This window comes from Clytia hemisphaerica, unplaced genomic scaffold (genome assembly GCF_902728285.1).
Source record: "Clytia hemisphaerica strain Z4C2 unplaced genomic scaffold, Clytia hemisphaerica genome assembly, whole genome shotgun sequence".
NCBI classification, from domain to species: Eukaryota; Metazoa; Cnidaria; class Hydrozoa; order Leptothecata; family Clytiidae; genus Clytia; species Clytia hemisphaerica.
In genome coordinates, this window is record NW_027104489.1 from 708,713 (window position 1) to 729,890 (window position 21,178).

The 21,178-nt window shown below is 33.6% G+C and overlaps 2 protein-coding genes across 2 annotated transcripts; both read right to left on the reverse strand.

The window, feature by feature from the left end:
- Positions 1-519: 519 nt before the first annotated feature.
- LOC136821545 (nose resistant to fluoxetine protein 6-like) lies at positions 520-13,393 on the reverse strand. The gene is made up of 16 exons (XM_067077769.1): positions 13,205-13,393; positions 9,484-9,767; positions 9,079-9,224; positions 8,692-8,794; positions 8,336-8,474; positions 7,147-7,322; positions 6,647-6,814; positions 6,189-6,285; positions 5,780-5,869; positions 5,007-5,172; positions 4,139-4,218; positions 3,670-3,783; positions 3,377-3,512; positions 2,515-2,698; positions 1,613-1,755; positions 520-857 (listed from the first exon to the last, which is right to left on the reverse strand). The coding sequence occupies exons 2-16, from the start codon at positions 9,749-9,751 to the stop codon at positions 747-749; spliced, it is 2,121 nt and encodes a 706-aa protein (XP_066933870.1). The 5' UTR covers positions 9,752-9,767; positions 13,205-13,393; the 3' UTR covers positions 520-746.
- A 3,801-nt stretch (positions 13,394-17,194) lies between these two features.
- LOC136821537 (uncharacterized) lies at positions 17,195-19,735 on the reverse strand. Its single transcript, XM_067077759.1, has 6 exons — positions 19,646-19,735; positions 19,470-19,517; positions 18,985-19,131; positions 18,361-18,462; positions 17,867-18,047; positions 17,195-17,529 (listed from the first exon to the last, which is right to left on the reverse strand). The coding sequence occupies exons 1-6, from the start codon at positions 19,646-19,648 to the stop codon at positions 17,273-17,275; spliced, it is 738 nt and encodes a 245-aa protein (XP_066933860.1). The 5' UTR covers positions 19,649-19,735; the 3' UTR covers positions 17,195-17,272.
- Positions 19,736-21,178: the final 1,443 nt, after the last annotated feature.

Here is a 21,178-nt window from a genome sequence, read left to right on the forward strand (position 1 = left end):
AAATAATAAAAAAAAGATAAATTAATAATATATAATATGAAATTTGAAATGGATAAATGAATGAATTCTTAAAAAAGTCAAAAATACTTTGTTGTATGTTTATAAAAATTTGGTATGTAATTAAAAAATTAAAATAGTGGATTCCAAAACTGTATTATCATCTGAAATTGTTGAATATAAAGATGAAACTATTCTTATTAAGTGATGGTTTGAGATATTAGATAGATCGAGTCGATATTTTACGTGGATAGCCCAGTAATCTAGAACTTTTAGACAGTCTTTCGATTGTCTTCAAGGGTTCCACGGCCAGCCGGCTCAGTTATCTATGAACTGAACAGAACGTTGGAAAGAGCAGGGCTTCGACGCTGACGCCCTAGACCAGTTGGCCATCGCACCTTAATTCTGTTCCTATTAATTCGGTTCTTTTTATTATCCTGAGCAACTCTTACAAATAATTTTGTTTAACTCTTTTCCAAAGTTAAAATATTTTTTTTTAAATAGTTTCTGACTTTCAGCAAGAAATAAAAACCCATTTTTAGAGTTTTTAAATTGTCATATGTCAAGTTTCGAAAATAGTTAAGCAAAAATAATTTAAGGATATATCTCAAACCATCTGACTATCTGACTATCTCTTATTTTATTTTTTTATTTTATTTCGCAGGTCTATTGACCTCTATGAAACGGAACTTTCCCTTAAACTTAAAATTTTTAAATATTCCTAGCTATTCTTTATAAAGAATTTTTCCTTAGAATTTGAGGAACAGCTTTTCTAGATTGAAAACTGGATATTCGATGCACACAGCAACAATGTATGACATGAAATATGACGTCACCATGATCGGGATAAATAAAAATGCCTGAAATGAAAAATAGAAAAAAAAAGTCACAAATTGCTCAAGTAAATTCGAAATTTCAGCGGAATACCATATTACACAAATATTACTAGGTAAGTATTTAACGGCCTTGGAATTTGCACGATCTGAAATTAACACGATTTTTTCTGCTTTTTCAAGGAAACAGCGCGGCTGGTTTTAATTAAGGGGGGTTTTATTAACACGAAATTTTTCAATTAGTGTTAATAAAATGAATAGTAATATTCATGTAATAAGGCATCAAGAATAATTAATTAATTAGAAAAGAGTTAGTTCTTTATTTCTTGACACTAATAATTTAGTAAATTTCTTATTTTAAAAATCCAACCTATAGTATAAACTATAGTCTTCCATTGTTGATTAGTGCTTAGCTGCTATGCTGCACGCTACCACTATGGGTGAGCTTTAACTCGTCGATAAATCAATCTTAAATATGCGAGATCGCTTAGAGGCTTTAAAAAACCCTTATGTTGGTGTCAAAATTTGGCACAACCATATCTCAAGAATTCTCTGACCTAAAATACCAATTATTCATTAACTTGGATCATTATGACACGTTCATTTTTTCTAAGTTTTTAAAGAAAATCGCTAGTTCAAACTTTAAATGCTTATATCTCCGGATCTAGAAGTAGTTAGAAGTTTGTTTATAGTCCGTTGGATAGCTTAGTCTACTCTTTGCCTACGCCTTGTTTGAAAAAGTTTGTTTTGTAAATACAAAATGTGAAAGACTAATCACTTACCACGTTAACTTCAGATGTATGAAAAGTTGTTTTCATGGAATCAAAGATGAAATCCAGCAAATAATAATGGATCAAATAAACTCCATATGTTAAGCGACTCAACGGTATAAACACTTTCCATCCAAGAAAATCATTGATGATACCTACAAATGCAGGTTGAGAAATTTGATGAAAGTAATTTTTTTTCAAAGCTTCGCATTAGAATTACCAGACATGGCAATGTCAGTTTGGAATATTTTGTTAGGAAATTCAAATTTTCAAAAATATATTTTGATGAAAAGGGACTTGAATTGAGATAAAAGGGTAGACCGACGTCAGGTACTTTATCGGGGGAAAAATGTCGGGGTTTTACTTAGTCGGGGGAAAATTTCGACACCCACTCAAAATTTATTCACTTTCCCCTGACATTTTTTCCCCGATAAGGTATACAAATTCATTCATTGACGCACTCATATAGATATCTGGTGTCCTGGCAATCTTAGTAAACCTGAATGTGAAGCACTTTTTAGGATTCAAAATTGTCTGTTTGCTATAATGGTTTATATCAAGAAATAAAGAACTAACTTATAGGCTCTTTATTTCTTGATATTTCGCTCGAATTTTTTTGGAATTTTCTTGAGCACTTTGTGATTCTATTTATTTCACTGTAAAATTCTTTATGTAAATTATTGGCCAATTCATCATTGGATTAATAAGAATCTTATCTAAAAGTGTCGGTTAGATACGTCCTAATTCATGATATGCACCATTGCAATGTCTTCCATTCCATCGAATAGCTGATTGGTTGAAAGTGACGTATGGACTGATTTTACGTCACTTACAACCAATGAGGGATTGGTTCCGTGATGTAATGTCAGAAAACATTGCAGTGGTGCATATCATGAATTAAATAGTACTCTTACTCCCGTGACCATTATGACAAGCATAGATAACCCAACATAACGCAACCGCCCAAACAAGGCGGAAAGACATTCCATAAATGATATTTTCTGCTTCGCTCCAAGAATGTTTAGTTGCAGAGTAAGGCCCATAAACGACAGCAAAACCAAGTCCAAAGGCTACGAACCAACCAAAAGCATAAAAGAGCTGAAGAGAAAAAAAAATCATACTTCACGTGAACTTTTCAAATGAATTGAAATCAAAATTCATATTTGAGCTGGTGTATTTGAACTACACTGCATAAAATCAACCAGAACTGGTGTCTGCATTTGCTTCCCTCTCCTGTGGGTGATATGACGAAATGCGTACAATGTGATCATTGAAGTAAAAGCCCGAAGAGCTAGAAGTGAATCTTTAACCTTTCTCGGGCAAGAAAAAGTGAAGCCTCAGAATATACGCCGTATTTTTGATGACGGATTGAATTTAGCAGTTTCTTTGTTTTCGAGTGGTATATTTTTTCAAATCTAACGGAAAATTCAACTTTCAATCTGGAATTTGTATAAAAACTATGCAGGCCGCTTAAGGCCTCGCATCTTAGGTAGGAATTAGTGGTTTCAAATCCTACGTCGTAGATTCGCTTCTGACCCTTCGGGATTGTACGTCATTGGATGTGACCTAATATGATATGGATACAAATTGCTAAAATATATTTTAGAGATCTGCATTTTCTACTTTTCTACTAATAATAAGACTTAAATATTTGGATGGGTCACAGGCAAGAAGCAACAAAAAACTTTTTTGCTTGTGACCCATCCAAATATTTAAGTCTTAATGATGGAAAGCCAATCATTGAAGAGTTTTATATACTAATATTGATTGTTGTACCTTTGGATACTTCCCCTGGTAAGTTTTCTTATAGAACATAATGTATCCAAGAACAATACCAAGAATGTAGGGTCCGATTCTTGTCCATGGTTTGAAGTAAATGTCAATTTGGTAAGCCAACACAGCTTGTATATTGCTGAAAATAAGAATTTTTCATCAAAAAAATAATTGCTTCATTAGGTAAAAGTTGAAAACTTTTTTAGAAAGATATTGAATTTCAAAATATTCCAATACTTCTTCAAATTAATTTAATTACCTGATCTAGCGTACAAAAATTGCTGTGACCGACTTACCTTAAATCTAAGAATATTGGAGAGGCTTTCTTTAAATGGATCAACAAACCATTTGCCAATAGAACTTCGAAGATAAAAACACCAAGAACCAGGAAGACACCAGTTTTTTTAAACCTAAAACAAATTAATATAAACGTAATACCCGAATTAGGTAACCAAGGGGACAAGGCGAATTTAAAAGTCTGGAAATAAATTTTTTTTTATCTTATTATCAGATTCATCTCAATGAGGGTCATTTTAGATTTTGACCACCTTAACCTGATAAAATAGTGAAAATTGGCCCTTGGCTCATGATGATAGCGGTAATCATTAGGTGTTATCTTAGGTGTGTAATTGAAAACAAGATTTACGAAAAGGTTTTATTAGGCATTTATTGGTTTTAAAAATTTATAGCGGTCATATGACTTATATTAAATTATGGATAGTGTTAAATTGGATTTACCAAATAAATTTGAGACATGCTTTTTACCTGTACATAACCCACATGATCAAAGGTGAAATGATGTAGAATTGCATGTCATTTGCCAAATACCAACTCACAACATAGCACTACAAGATAAACATTAGATAATTTCGAAACCCTTAAATTTAGAAAAATTAACTTTTATTGTTTTCCTTAGTCTTTGTGTATCTGTGCGTGAAACGTCAATGCAACTACTTTTAACGCCATCACTTTAATAAAATTGCACTTTAACAACGGTTGAAAGGCCTATCAAGAGGTACTGGGTTTGCAGGATGATGGGTATGTTTGAACAAAGATTCCACAATCAACCCTTAGAAAATTTTTTTTCCAACTTTTGACGTATACAACCCTGTTACTGAATATTTTCCAAAAACTTCAGCAGAAATTATCACATTTTGATCAAAATTTCAAAAATTTATGAACTATTCAGGTTTTTTAAGACTTTTGCAACCCCTTTGAAAGTCCTTCCGACGATGTGAAAAGGCTTTAGCTTTACCTAGTACACCCCCTCCTGGATCAAGATATGGAATAAGAAACTCCTGTCAAGTTTTAAAGGTTTTTTTTTGTAATATGAGTCATATCCTTTGCTTACTCGTTAGCTTTTTCACATTGGATTGACACGGATGTGGAGCAAGATTGGTTAAAAAGAGGAAAAGAAAACATTTTTTTGTTTATATCAGCACAATATAACAATCTTCCTACTTTGAAAGTAGTAGGACCCATTCCCCAATTGGGAGGGATGCTCATATCATTAATATAACAATGGGCAGATAGTCCTGATACAAAATGTGTCTGATATGAAACGGGAACACTGTAAAATAAAACCTTTAAAAACACAAAGTATTTTCCAAGGCAAACAAGTCATATATCATACCTCATGCCCAACATCCGGATAAATGTTATTGATATACAAAATATTAGTCCACCAGTACGATGAGCAATGTTCGGCTTCAGGGCTACCTCTCCATGTAGGTCCACTTCCAAAGTATGGATAGAGGTACGTTACGAAGAAGATGAGGTAAAGATAAGATGGTGTTAACCTAAAAGATTGTTAAAGACAGTGTATCTATTCATGAGTCTGTTTACTTTGCTTATTCTGCAAAAAACATTCCACAGCTCCATTAAAAACGCAGACAGTTCCAATTCTTATTCGACACTTTGCAATCAAAACATTGTAAACTCTCTGGTCATTAAAATGTTATATTTAAGTGAAGATATTGTAGTGTTGAATCGAACAATTAAGTTACGTCACGCGCTATCTTTTGCTTTGATGATTGGTTGCAATCTTTATGCAAGCTCAGCGTTTTTGAAGCAGCGATTCAGACTTCGGAAAATATAATGTCAATCTGGCTTTAATTTGAGGCCCAGAATGGAGACTCTTACCTCCCCAACAGATTTCCTCCACGAATTACTAATCTAAGTGAACCTCCATGGTCTTCTTTTCAGAGCCCTATTTAGTTAAACTTGAATGTCTCAATGATAGACATTCAAGATGTTAAATTGGTCGAAATTGTCCAAATGAAGGACACCTGTCTATTTTAAAAAACCACTTGGAATTAGAAAATTTAGAATTTAGAAGCAACAAACCACAGGCTTGTAACCGCATATATTTTGAACCCAGTTATATAATTGGATGAACAGTCGTACCTGATATAACGATGCAAGTAATATCTCAGTAAAGGTAATTTTCCATGTGTTTCAAATCGTTTGAAACTCAAATATCCAACCAATAATCCACTGGAAAAAAACATGGATATTCACAGAGATAATTAAAATTACATAGACGAATACATTGCTCAGGGATAAATTTTGTTTCAATGATACCAATAACCAAATGTGAGCCAGCCTTTGATCTTGCAACCATATCGTCTAGAGAAAGGCCCTAAGTAAACATGAGTCTTTAAATGTATACTAAATGTGAGCCAGCCTAAAATCTGTATCTCGAAGAGAAAGGTCCCGAGTAAAGATGAGTCTATAAATGTATACTAAATGTGGGCCAGCCAGCCTAAAATCTGTATCTCTTTAGTAAACACAACAGAAAGTCGATAATTATTACCTGAGCACAAAGAATGAATCAACAGAAACAGGCGCATTACCAATAGCTTGAAATGAAAAGCGCTTCAACCAGTCATTCAAAAATATCACTGGATTATCTAAAATAAGAAAAAACAGATGTTTCAAAAGCTGTGTGGAAATTTTCATACGGGTCAAAAAAGATGAAATTGTATCATCTTAACGACATCGAACCAATCGTAGTACTAGTAAATAACCTGAATAAATTCTATCCCCATGATAAAAAATTAGGTGGAAATATAATTTTCATGATATGCACCATTGTCTTCCACGGACCCAACAGCTGATTGGTTGAAAATGACGCGTAGACTGATTTTACGTCACTTACAACCAATCGGCTATTGAATCTGTGATGTAATATCAGAAGACATTGCAATGGTGCATATCATGAATAGGACTTAAACTTGAAGATTTCTCTTCTTTTTGGAAGCTCATACCTACCTGAGCTTGTCAAATGGATAATCAGATGACCAAGAATGACCCACCAAATAGAGAGGGTTCTAATTCCATTGATTGATAATATTGCACTTGATGGAACATCAGTGTTAAATATGGCTTTCGAATTTCGGATAATAGAAAAACATAGGAAGAACCGAAGGAATATGTTGGCTGGAATAAGAATTGAAAATAAAAATCAATATGGTTATAATATGTTCTTCTTAATCTCTATTGCAAAATGGAATATAGCGTCTTTGATAGAGCCCCCTGTAACGAGTTTGCAGGCAAAAGTTACAAATGCTATGAAATATGACATGAGAAACTCTTAGGCTCGTCAGAATCGTTTTGGTTTCATGTAGAGATTGAAAGTTAGCTTTAAATATTTGTGTCCATCCAATTCTACAGATTGTAATTTTATTTTTATTTTTAGAAGCTTTAGAATATTTTTCATCTTATCAGATCTTATATAAAAGACAAATAAAAAAGAGATTATCTAAACTCACAATAGCTTTCAGGTGAAAAGGCCAAATTGGTTTGTTTTTGTGTAGAATCAACTGGTAATGAATTCAAATCATCCATGTATCCCATAGTCTCCATCATCATGGATTGGATAAGCGTTAAAATAAGCTCCAATGTAGTTCCGATAACACACAATGCAAAAATGATGGATGAAATAACACTAAAATTAAAAAAATAATAATAATAAATTCAACATTATTGGCAATATCTACCATTCTTTCGTGCTCAATATTTTTTGGTGCATATCTCCCTAATCGCATTTAATAATTGACAGAGAGGAGGAATCTATGTTATTTAGACCAATAAAATGCTGAAATCTTTAAATCATTGAGTAATAAATAATCAGCTCAGGCATTTTAAGGCATGTCCAAATTTTCTGTAATTTTTAAACACCAATAGCACTCGCCAAGAGGTGTTCATTCATACCTTTTTGGAAGCGTATTAGGGTGTAGAATATGAAAAGTGCTGTTCAATAATTGTTTTGCTTGCCTAAATAAAGATATATGAATAAATATTGCAAAAAATGTAAAAATGCTGACGTCAGCAAAACTTATTTTTTGAATAACTTTTGATTGGCTTAACTTTAGATGCTGAAATTTTAACCAAAGTAGGACATTATGAATAGGCACATTTTAAATAAAAAAATATTTTTAAATTTTGCTGACGTCAGCATATTTTTTGCAAAAATGCGTTTTTTTACTTATTTCTGCTGAAGTCATCAAATTTCTAAAAAAAAAATTAATCCAAAATGTGCTTTTCAATATTCTCTTGCATTGCAAAATTTCAGCATCTAAAATTAAGCCAATCAAAAGTTATTTAAAAAATAAGTTTTGCTGACGTCAGCATTTTTACATTTTTTGCATTATTTATCCATATATCTTTATTTAGGCAAACAAAACAATTATCGAACAGCACTTTTCATATTCTACACCCTAATACGCTTCCAAAAAGGTATGAATGAACACCTCTTGGCGAGTGCTATTGGTGTTTAAAAATTACGGAAAATTTGGACAGGCCTTAAAATGCCTGAGAGATAAATGTAGATTCTGAGCTGGTTCAACTAGAAGAAGTTGCCATGGACTGTCATGCTTGGAAAGCCCTGGTCATGAGGAGCATTTAAGCAGAAGCAAATGTAGATAAATTTAGATTGGCAGAAAAACTGCTACCCATTACATCATTGCAATAGCACCATTTGAGAATTTGGAATAAGTTTCATCTGAATAACAAAGTGAGTTTGTTTGGACGGGTTGTACTGGGTTTGTAGGTGAAATGCTCTGATTGGCTGGAAAGATCATGATGAAGTTCAATGATCCTAAAATGGAGAAAAAATATGACACAATATTTGTAATTTGGTCTATGAATAAGTTTAAATTTCTATAGAGTGAATTTCTCAACAGATTGATCATTAACAGAGGCGTGGTTCACCAAGAATCTTACCTGAGCACTATGCTCGAGCACCTACACAAGTAACACAAGTAAGTAACAGTGAAAACTTTTATTAAGTTTGAAGAAAAACTTTTTTTACTTACTGTTTAGTTGATGTTCTAAATAATTCACAGAAGAATTCAAAAGATTTGTTACATCAAATATATCACACTCTTTTGGCGCACAAACACCATAATTTGACAACAGCTGAAATAAGACAGAATACTCATACTCAATAATAAACTTCATTTTCACGGTAAGCTATGAACTGGCAATCTTTAAAGAAAAACTTTTCTCAAAATAAATTCACTTTTGCATGACATATTTTAGCAATCTATAAATACCAAGGGAAATCTAAATTTTTCTTGAAATTTAGGAGAAGCTTTGTTTTATTAGGGAGAGATTTTTCTCAAATGATTTCCCTTAAAGATACAAAAATGAAACAAATATAGGTATCCCCAATAAGCTGATAAAGCTAAAAATAATCATACTGTAACTCTATTCACTAGGTTAAGAGCAACATTTTTCATGTCACAATAATGGGAATCGGGAATAGACATGCACTCCTCATAATTTCCTATCCAAGCAGTATTTCCATCAAAAAGACCCGCTGATGGCTTTCCTAATGCGTCCAAGTCTGAAAAAAAAAGGAAAATAAGTATGCAGAATTAGCTGGAATTAGCTGCTCTTTAACATATCTAGAAGTAAAGTATAATCCCTTTAAACATGAATGGAGAGTTTAAAATTTTCTGCAAACTATTTAATCAGCCACAATATTAGAATCTTAAAAATTCAACTCAATGTGTCAAAAGTTTACACATCATATTGTCAGACTTAGGGTACGGAGCTCATACTGATAAAGAAAACAATAAGAAAAAAATAACGAAAATTCTCACATTTTCCAACATCAGGCCCTTGGGAAATTTTCATTAATTCTAGCAAACAGCTTGGCTTTAGAGTTTGGAATAAGCTTTGATCTGACATCCCTGAGAAGTCAAATTGAAAATCTTCCAAATATTTCAGATGATGCATAAAGTTTTGATTCTGGAGAATGTGATGCATGACTCTGTCAGCAATAGGTCGATGATTGATTGGTATATCTTGATTAGCACATGTTGAAATCCCAAATAAGCATAGAAAAATCAATATGCATTTATGATCCATTTCAAGATTTCAAATCCTGGAAAAAGAAAAAAGCTTTGCCTCATCAGATTTATCAGATTCAAAAAATTTGTCTAGTTATGCTGTAATGAAAAATTTGACGGACTCAGGCAATTTAAGGCATGTCTTAATATTTCAAAGGTACCTTAATCACTGTTTCCACTTGTCAAATTACATCAAAAGATATAAAAGATACTAGGCAAAAGCCAAAAAATGCTGACGTCAGCAAAAATTGTTTTTTGAATACAGTTTGGCTGATGGTATAAATATGAAATTTAGAACAAAGTTGCACATCATTAAAATGGTCAATATTTTGAAATTTAATTAATTTTAATTTAAAATTTAATTTAATCAAAACTGTATTGCAAAATTTCGTATTTTGCTTACCTATTTCTACTAAGTCAGCAAGATTTGAAAATTTATGGTAAATGATCCTTGACGATGTGCAGCTTTGGTCCAAATTTCATGTTAATATCATCAGCCAAACTTGAGTTATTCTAAACACAAGTGTTGCTGATGTCAGCATTTTTTTGTTTTTGCTTAAAAAGTTTCATTGGGTAAAAAATCAATTCGGGCAGTCATTCCAGTGATCTACACTCCAATCACTTCTTTCAATGTATGAAGTGACATGATTTGACAAGTGAAAACTAATTTTCCTACAAAATCCTTTGATTTTGGCGTCCTGAGCGTTACAACCTTTTTTACAGGAGAGAAGAAAATTGAATCAAAAGAAAACCCAAAAAAAAACCTATAGACATGAACGAGTTGTGGTTTAAGTATAAAATGGACAAAAATCCTTTGTCTGAAAAGTCGAATCCCACTTGGGACCGGCTACTTCGAAACACGGGTCACGGGTCACGGGTTACGGGACACGGGGTACGGGGCACGGGTACGGGGCATACAATTTACAGACCGGAAAAAATATAACGATATCATGACGTATAATTCATAACACGTACTACATAACACATATAATAGTACTAATACTACTAGTATAGTATGTCTGAAACAATTATATACTAATAGTATTATCATGAAAATTTTTAAATAATATGTCACCCACAAATTTTGACAAAATGATATTGAATGACAAAAATATTGTCAAAATCATGAAATATAAGGCCTCTGAACCAATTTACAGCAAAATGTTTTTTCATACTCAATAGGATGCTAATCATGTAACTGGATATAGATTGACATGTTTTAAAACGATTAAATGCTGCAAGATAGTGGTTTTAGAGATATGAGTATAATTACGACGTCATTTTTATTAAAAGTTCATAATGGTAGGTGGAAAATATTGACACATTTATAAAAAACCATCATTTCTACGTTATTACCCATTAAAATTATATTCATACTCAAGGTGATGGAGGGGATATAATGAGATATGATTTAACAATAGCCGTACTATCATTTTCTTGAGAAAGCTCGCTTTTCAGGCGATGGGTATCGTAATATGTATATTACTTACGTATAACATATAACATGCATATAACACTAAAAGTGTATTATTGATAATATAAGCTTATTATATGTATGTAATATGTTGCGGTGTTTTCTGGTCTGCATTATACACGACGCAAACTTCGAAAGCACGTGGAAAGCACGTGGTTAGGTTTTAGCGTTTTAAATAGTCATACGTGGATAAAATACCTTAAAATAGATTTTTTCGATAATTTTTAGTGTTTTTAAAACATTTTCTGTTTGAATTACTTTGATCTGAGCTGCCCTGTCGCCCTGTCGCCCCGTCGCCCGAGACCCGTAACCCGTGCCCCGTGACCCGGACCCGGACCCGGACCCGTGACCCGTGACCCGTGTTTCGAACTAGCCGACTTGGGACTCAAGTTAAATTAGGCCGGTCAAGGTAAAAAACGACCCACGGCATGGCCCGAACATGTTCGGGCCTATTGATTAATACTTTTTTAAAAATGGCCCGCTCGTGGCCCGCGCAGTTTCGGACCATGTTCCGGCCAGATTTTTGAAAACTTGCTACAATCGCGCGTGTAATTTCAGGACCCAATATTTATATTTTAAATTCCTTATTTTACCAAACAAATTTAAAAATCTTCATCTTTATTCAAATATATATTGTTCAAATATAAAAGTTAATCATCTATTTTCCAATTAAGTTAGGAAAATTATTAAAAAGAATAATTTGAATCTTACATAATCATAGTGTCCTCCCCCCCCCCCTTTATAAAGGGGGGATTCTGATTTTGGCCCTATTTTTAAAGTATGGGGGAAAATGAAAAATTTGAAATTTGCTGGGGGAAAATAAAGAGGGAGGAAAACCATAAATTTAGGAAATTTTGACTGGGGGAACTTCACTGATCTCAAGGTTATCTTATTGCAAAACCTGTTTAAGCAATAAAATCAGCAAACCTTTTTAAATAAACCAACTTTTCAATACAATTTCATTTTCCCAGCACTTTCAAGGCTATATTTTCAAGCTTTCCCAAAATTTCAAATTTGATTTAAGGCATTTTTATGTTAACCATATGGGGGAACCGCAAAATCTTCAAATAGCTGGGGAAATTCAAAAAAGAGGGGGGAACCGAAAAATTTTGAAATATGGTGGGGGAAAGAAAAGAGGGGGGAATGGAGAAAAAATTGGATTTTTAGTGGGGGGAACCAACCCAGGAGGACACTATGCATAATATGGTCTTCTTTTTATTCGTTATCCCGTTCCCTTTTCTCGTGGTCTTCTCCTATTCGAAGCAGAATTTTTCTGGATCGTTTTTTGTACTGTTATACAACTTTGTGAATCAAACTGGTATTTGGAACTTTGAATTTGTCTAATGAAAATATTTAACAATGGATGATGATAAACCAGGAAAGGTAAATAAAATTAACATGGCCCGAGCAAATCCGTATCAATTGTAAATACATGGCCCGAACATGGTCCGAACAAAATGTTCGGGCCGATTCAATAATACTTTTTTGTGGCCCGAGCATGGTCCGAACAGGCCCGAACATGTTCGGGCCATGCCGTGGGTCGTGGTAAAAATTTGGACATGCCTTAATTTCCCTGAGGACAATATTTTATTTGATAAGGAGGACCATTTTAGTTTATATCATTTATTAAAGTATTAAAATACCACTCCTACCCTGAACGAATTAACTCTGAATCCAATTTTGTAACAAACTTTTTCCCTCTAGCATTAAGAAATCGCTTTTGTAATCATGCTTAGAATTACTTTGGTGGTTCAGCAGTTTGTTTGTAAACCCTCAGACAAAATTTACAGAAAAACTACTATGGCATCATCAAAATGTTTGATAATTTTGGGCTTTTCTAAAAATTCTAAAAATTCTCAAGCTTTAGGCATTTTGTACCATCGGCCTAGAGGAAAATCAATGATCAAAGTTGATCAAATCATGTTTCATGATTTCACTTCGTTTTAACCCCAAAAAAAGTTTAGTGAATGATAGGTAAAAAGCATAAAGAAGTCTTACCTTTCAAGCAGAACTGAACATTGGCCTTTGATTTGTATGGATTATGATTTTTGATTACTTTTTCTCCCTTTTGCTTTGCCTGTCTGGCTGTCTGAAATCATCGACAAATCTGGGAGATTTTTCTTGTCAAAATGTGGAGCAATAGCAACAAAATCATGTGATAGGATACATGTAAAGCCCTATCTACATCATAAAAAAAAACTTTCCCGCGCACAGGCGCAGGTTGGGGCGGGATGGCGCTAAATTAAAAGTAGGTTGCCGCCCGATCTGCGATTGAATGAGAGAGATTGCCTCCGACCAAGGCAAGGACACTTGTATAGCGTAGCTTGCTCCGACCAGAAAGCCATTCTCTTAGGTAGCTCACAAGGGTAAAAATTTGGACGACACTGTCATCCGACCGAAATTAAACTTTATCGTACCTCTCTTGAGAAGCCGATTTGCAGTTATTTTGGAATTCAAAACACTGGTTTTAAATTTAATTCAAATCAAGTAAAAAATATTAAAAGAATAGAAAGGGAATTTCAGATCCGATGCAAAAGGTTTTCTACCATACTGCACTTCGTATGTGGTAGCCACTGTATTCTGATATTTATGTATGAATGTCTCTTTTTTGTATCTTCATTGATGATCTGCCTTTTATTCGAATCCGCAAAAAGCAAACATCAACAAAAACACTTGTAGAAATTGCGTAATACCTATGCTAACTTAATCAAAAAATGACTTTTAATGTTTACTTTAAAATGTCACCACAGTCGGATACGATATGATTGATGGCTTGAGTTTTACTAATTTTCACTTGTTTCAGCAGAAAGTCAGAAATAATATATTAACATCGTTTCCTTTAATCTAAAATCGCTTTTATCTTTTGCACAAAACGTAAATTGCTGCTTAACTTAGCCAAATTTACTATGAAATATTTCCAAACGCCCTAGCTGTTATTATGGAAATATTCCAGGATCTGAAATTCAAAAATTGTGACCATAAGATGGTTAAATTGTCGAAGATGAAAGTGAAGACTTTTCCGAAGATTTATTTTTTAACAACGAATAACTTTATTTTTGCTTTGGTTAAAAAACTTTCATCAGAAAAAATTTTTAAACCACTCCCTTCTCACAGACCCGGTAGGACTATTTCAGTCAGTTGGGATAAACATAACGGACTGAAGTGAAACTCGATTCGGTTGATATTTCCTATATTTTTATGGCTGGGGATTTAGAATCCACTGTTTTCAAGTCAGAAAAATCAATGGGGTTGTGAAAAATAACATAATATTTTGCAGCAAGGATTGGTTTATTTGATTATTTTCACCGTGGAAAGATTTGGCGTATAATTTTTTACTGTGGACGATATTTTGGCCAATTTTTCCAGTGGGTCTGTGAGAAGTAGTACACTCTGTGCGCATCGTCTGTTTTTATTTGATTAAAAAATACAATGACAACAGATACTCTACGGTAATAAATTTTGAAATTTGCCGTAAATATCGGGTCTGCTTACAGACTACGGCGTGGTGAGCCGCAATTGGAACTAAAGGGGAGGGCTAAAATCTTAGGAAAAAGTTGTCGACCATCATAGTTGAAAAGCGAAGAAGATTTTTCATTTTTGAGCCCTTCAAACACCATAAAAATTTAATTAGATAAAAACTTTAAATTGGGAAAATAAGAAATATAGAAGGAATAAGATATTTCCCCAATTCCGCACCCCCAGGAGCCACTTGCGCCCCTTTTTAATTTTAATGGTGATACAATCATTTTGTGAGCGCTTTCATCAGAATCATCAAAAAGCGAGCTAAGAGATTGGGTTCTACATTACCCGTGATTTTTCCGTAAATGCAAATTTTACTTCAGGATGTTTACAAATTCTACAAAATCTTAAATTTCCTTGTATTTCGAGGAATTGTATCATTGTCATATTTACTAAAGTTACAATGTATGAAAGTTTCAAGTAAAAGGTCTAAAGTAAAAAGTAAAAAGTTTACCTCAAAATTATCACAAAACAACAAAAAAATAGATAGTACTTTTTACAGTCAACCCCTCAGAGGTGAGTTAAGGCAAGTTCCAAACATATTTTGCGTGACGCGCACCGCTTCCCATTGTTCCTTAACTCTAGTATATAGCTCAAAAGAAGCGTATTAATGAGAGGATTTCGGAAAGTGCTGGGCCGAAAATTTAAATTAAGCCAATCTCAAGATATCGGCCAAAAACTGATTTCGACGCTAGGAAATACGTCGAAAAAACACGTCAAAAAGACAAGTTAAATGACGTCGTTTTTTAAAACAGCGATAACTTCGATTCTATTACTACAATTAACACCAAATTTCGACTGGAGACTTTGATTGTTGATTTTGAAATAATGCATGAAAAAAATTTGAAACTTTTTGATGACGTCATCATTACTTGACGTATTTTAGTTTTTACCGACAGTAAATGACGTCATCTAAAATTTTTATAAATTTCTTAACAAATATTTTAGAATCGTTAATCTACGTCTCCAGTCAAAATTTGGCGTTGATTGCATTAATAGACTTGAAGCAACGATGTAAAAATAATAGATAAACAACTTGCCTTGATTCTCAAAAAACATCCGTGTTATGGTTGTAAAAATATTAATGACATTTTGCATCGTAAAAAGTGCAATTAAATAAAAACTTGCTTCATTTGCAACCTTCTATTGGACAGAATCGATCACGTGATGTATATTTTTCCAAAATTTGGGTTAGAAAAAGTATATTTTCCTATAGGCAGCCTCACAGAAGGAATTTTTTAATTAGATATTATTGTTCTATAAACATTCATCTGTTTATTTTGTATCAGGCAACCTTCATGCACTTTTCATTCGTGAGATATTGCACTTCAAATCACACATATATTTTTCAGAAAACATCATTTTATGAGCGTTTATTTATCCAGATGAAGATTAAGTGGTATCAGGCCGATCCGTAGTCAATTTGTCTAAAGATTGGTACCTTTATCTTTTGAAAAAAATTCCAAAATTTGCAGTAAATAACAATTCAAATTTTCTATCAATTCAGTGGATGTCAAAAAGTGTGTCAAAATCTAGCTAAAAGCATAACACGCACTGCACACAGAGCTATTTAAAGGAGTGCTCATTTCAATAGGAAAACAATGGTTGTTCTCTTGGGAGAAGTGCCTTCTAGAGGTAGTTGGTTATCTATTATTTTTACATCGTTGATTAAATAGAATTTAAATTTCTACCTCAACGAGATGGAACGCTTTACCGAGACAGGGTTGTTGATTATATTGTGTTTTTAATACTCCAAGTAGAGACAGTTCTACTTTACCTTCAAGGACTGGTTAAGATAAGATCTTTGTTATCTTTAAACTTTTAATTCGTAAACTGATGTTGATCAACACTAAATCAATATAGAAAATTCGATAAACCTAGATTTCTGTAACGCGATGTGTGTCAAGGGTATAAAGAGATTTGTACAAAAACGCAAAATTTTCCGTTCACGAAATCAACACGTGAAAAAAAAAGGCATCGAGTTTCACGTTGTACCAATTTTGTAATCCATTGACAATATTTTGATAGGCCGTATTGATATTTTTCCTCAAAAGAAATCCTCTTTTGCTCTCAAATGACAAAAAGACAGCAAAGTTACATAATTTGGAATATCACATGTTTTAAGAAAGATTCTTTAACCTTTCTAAGGATAGGAAGACTCCTGGGGTACTAAGTTTGAGAGGTGACGGGTATGTCTGAGTCAAAACTCAAAAATCGATCCTTAGAGAGACTTTTCTCAAATCTTTATCGATTTCCACTCGATTTTTGTCCAAATTCTGAAAGATCACGACCCTTTGAGAGAGGAAATTTTGAACATACCCGGAACCCATTTTGTCTAAGTACAGCCCCCCCCCGGAAGACTGTTTGAGAATGTATCATATAATACTCGATTCAAACTTTGAAATCCAGACGGTGAATAATTTCAAACCCTATTTTGATATATAAGACAAATTAAATTTCAGCTTTCAATTTAGGAGGTAACAATCTACTTTCAACCATTATGTTTCTAAGATAACTAAAAAGTTACAAAGTTGAAATCTTATTTCCTTAGACTTTACATCTGATGGAGCAACAATTGATATGATGATATCTGTGAACTCCAGGACAGTCGTAGCCTTGACCGGTTAGTTTGCAGGTCAATCTGTAAGTGCAAATTCCTTGAATGACAACTTTACATCTGAACTCCAATTGATCAAATCGGTTGTTACATTTCGACATTTCGGCGTTCATTTTAGCAGCGTCGTTTTTACAGTAAACGTAGTCGTTGACAATCAAACGTTTGCTTTTCCCATTCGTATATTCACCTGTTTCATGAAAAGGAGGAAAAAAGTATTAGAATGAAGTTTTAAAAAGAGGTTGATTTATGACTAGGGCTTAAACGGGAAAGGGTGTTGAGCCATGTCCCTTTTTCAAACACTGTTTTAATTTCTGATAAGATCATAAAAATAAAATCAGGCAAAGAATATTTGGGTCTTAGTTATAAACCCAGGTTCATTTTTCATGCTTGAAAGTATGAAACTTGTAGCGATTACTTGTAGTCACCAAATACTTTCAACCTTTCATAACCCCAGGATCCAGGTTGATCAACGTGAAAAAATCAAACTTCACTCAACTTTCATAAACTAGGAATGTTTTACTTACCAATAGCTTTTTGTTTAAGTACTTTTTCCATTTGGTCAGTACTCTCAACAGTGTCCAAAATATCAAAACTTCCACAGAAATTCAAGATGGCTGGTGAAAGGCTCAGTTTGTTGGAGTGACCGACTGGAATGATCTCTTCAGTTTCGATCCAATATTTTTTGAAGTCAAACACGCCACCAGCCTGTAATGTTAGTGGAATAGATAAAAGTTCATTACTTTAGACTTTAGCTAACTAACTTAACATTAGTTTTTCATATTATGTGTCAATGAGGCTTTTTCCGCAATAAATTTTGGCTGGAAATTTACCTATTTCGAAAATTCGTTATCAAAAACTCTGGATGTAAAAACGGGAACTTTGCAAATCTGTAGAATCTTCGTCAAACGTCAAGAAGAAAATTTTTCAAGACCATCACAACTCATAAAACTTCGTAGTATGGTATGTCGGAAAAATAAAGTCATTCTAATTGACTGGATATCGATATTGTTATGCTCACCTTTTTCATTCCCAATTCCACTTCGTTCATTGTTGGTTCATCTTGGGACATTTTGGAAACGTAGCATTTCTTGTCCGCGAAAATCTTGATAACGTTTAATTTCTAAAAATCGGTTATACTTGAAACAGTCAGCCGTTTCTCGGTTAATTTTGAATTTTTAAATGTGGACAAACCTTTTGGGATATATTTGATAGGCAAACAAATGTACCAAAAGAGTATATGGTATAAGAAGGATTTCATAATCTTTTGAGATTGTTAAGAGCTTAACTTAAGAAAGGTACTTTTTCGAAGTTTTTTGACTATCGTTATTTCTCGTGTAAAGAGGCTTGAGAGGCATCTTAATATGTGTAAATCTATTTTTTGGCAGTTGGCCTGATGATATATTTTTCCAATCAACCAGACGGTTGGGACAAGCTGGAGTTTTTACAGGCTCTTATTTGATTTGGTTGGTCGTTAAGATGTAATAAAAGAATCTTATTACTTTTTCTAAAGAACGCGTCATCTCTATCACTTTAAATTACCAATTAGTGAAGTATCTTGTAAAAACTCCAAGGCATCTCAGACGGTTCAACCATTGCACTAACTAATTGCGCGTATAATCATCTGATACATTCATGAACTTACCTTGTTGAAATCTTTCAAATAGTGTGCAGCGACCAGACCAGCATGTGCAGGTACTCTGTAAATAAGGATACCATTTTGTTTATCAATGTGAACGCGTTCATCGTATTGTTGACCTTTCTCTGTGAATCTCAAGTGGTAATCGCTCGCCTAATGGCATGAAAAAGATAGATGGTTAGAATTCCTCATTGGGTATAAATTGTCTTTTTCAATAACCATGAATTACTCCGAAAAACTTTCGATACCCCTTTTGTGGGATTGATTTTTAATTTTAGTAATAATACATAACTATTTCCCTAACTTTCATCTGACTCCTCGACAAAAACCAGGTGTGAATTCTTTACTTACATGATAACAACCTTTTTAATTGGCATCACATAACCATTTCTATAAACTTTGGAAAACAGATGTAACGTTCCTGTTTGAGATGATGATGAGGGTTTTCAACAACAGCTTTTACTTCTCTCTACCAAAAGGTTGATACTTACAGTTGCAAAGGCGACAAAAGATAGGACAGTGAAGATCGTGAGTGAACCCTGAAATGATAGATGATATTTGAGAGGTAATGCCATCTGTAAGTTTGAAGAAGTTCTTCTCAGAAGTTTTCAATAATTTCCGCCTCTATATGTATTCAATGAAGGTATATCAAAAGAAAGTAACTCACCATATTGTTGATACAACGCTTGAATCAAGTATCTGCCAGCAAATTCTATTTCTGTTTTGATGTGTCCAACTTTAGAAAACCACTCCCTTTTATAGCGAGAACCCTCCTTGTGTGATTGGTTCAACAGCACGTTTTATTGACATTTTAGCGAGGGTGTTCTCAAATTTATTGACAAATATTTTAAGCAGCTGACATTACAAGGTTACAAATAATGTTAGTTTTGATGATTTTGCATTCTGTGATTCTCTCAAGGAAACTTTTAGATAAGAATCTAGAGCATCCCTGTGTCACAGACCCTTAAAATGATGAAGATCAAAAGTCGATCCTGTAAAGATATATCTTTTAATGAATTTGCCTTGTCAGATGTTTTAGGAGTCTGCAAAAAGGGACCCTGACCAGCGGCATTTTCCGATACCCTTTTTTGAGTTACCCCCGGGGGGGATTTAGGCAAAAATGGGTGCTGGGTATGTATGGACGGTAAGGGTTGGCTTTTTCATTTTTCAAAGTCCCTCTAAGGGTTGGAAAAATCATGAGGTTTTAAATTAGTCTCTCTTAGGGTAGGAAAATTCACGATTTTGAGGAAATTCTTTTGATTTCGAGAGAAAAATTGTAAAAAGTCTCTCTAAGGGTAAGACTTTAAAAAAAAAAAAAGTCTTGCTAAGGGTCACCTTTTCAGCAAAAATCAGTCTCTCTAAGGGTCTGTTTTCGGAGGTCCAATCCACGCAAACCCCTCATCTGCCAACCCTAGTACCCCCTCCTCCCGAGTTACCCCCTTCACCCAATAATGTAAAGGCGTATCAAACTTAAAATAGTGTTTACCTTTTGTTTTTACTCTCTCATCAAATACGACAAAGCGCAAATCAGATGATCAACATATTGTTTCTGCTGTTCCAACATAGATCAATCTTTGCCCACTAAACCTACACAATCCAAATATCATTTATTCATTTTAAAATAGCTGTGATCTTCTTTCAAACTTCAGACCCTTGAAATAGATTGAGTGTGTGAGAGAGAGACAGCACCTAGAAAAAAAGGAGGGTACGGATAGTGTAGCCCAAGATGAAATAGGATTTAAGTAAATACGCTAGAAATTTCCTCCTGATGGGATTATGATGTGATTGTTGACCCAAAATTTACCGATGCCACTATTTTGAAACGACAAATAAAAGGGGCAATTCTTAAATTAAAAATGATTTGAATCGAGCTAACAGATATATAAAAAATTGCTTCTATTTATATTGTGTGTGTAAAAATTAAAATCTTACAATTAATTCATTATAGTATCAATGCTAGGAAAATTAAAAAATACAGTTTTTGGACTATGCTAAACTATTCGTAATCCATATCATCTAAATTAAAAAAATTGGCTTTGGATGTGTATTGGTGTGTTGTATTTGATGGTTCAATTTTATTATCTGTGTAAACGTCTGTAATAAAACCACTGAATAAAATCGACAACCATCTGGCAAATTATATAAAATATTTTTATCCTGTTCCAGGGTAGTCTGAATCGCAGACCTCTACAAAACCACA

What these genes read in the sequence shown, in the direction of transcription:
- LOC136821545 (XM_067077769.1), bottom strand. Translation starts at nt 9,751, where the DNA reads ATGGATCATAAATGCATATTGATTTTTCTATGCTTATTTGGGATTTCA. An exon ending in ACCTAGTGAATAGAGTTACA is followed by an intron (nt 8,795 to 9,078) that starts GTATGATTATTT and finishes GTCTTATTTCAG; the next exon opens with CTGTTGTCAAATTATGGTGT. An exon ending in AATGGTGCTATTGCAATGAT is followed by an intron (nt 7,323 to 8,335) that starts GTAATGGGTAGC and finishes TTTTAATTTTAG; the next exon opens with TGTTATTTCATCCATCATTT.
- LOC136821537 (XM_067077759.1), bottom strand. An exon ending in TGGAATTGGGAATGAAAAAG is followed by an intron (nt 18,048 to 18,360) that starts GTGAGCATAACA and finishes CTAACATTACAG; the next exon opens with GCTGGTGGCGTGTTTGACTT. An exon ending in ACTTAAACAAAAAGCTATTG is followed by an intron (nt 17,530 to 17,866) that starts GTAAGTAAAACA and finishes TTCATGAAACAG; the next exon opens with GTGAATATACGAATGGGAAA.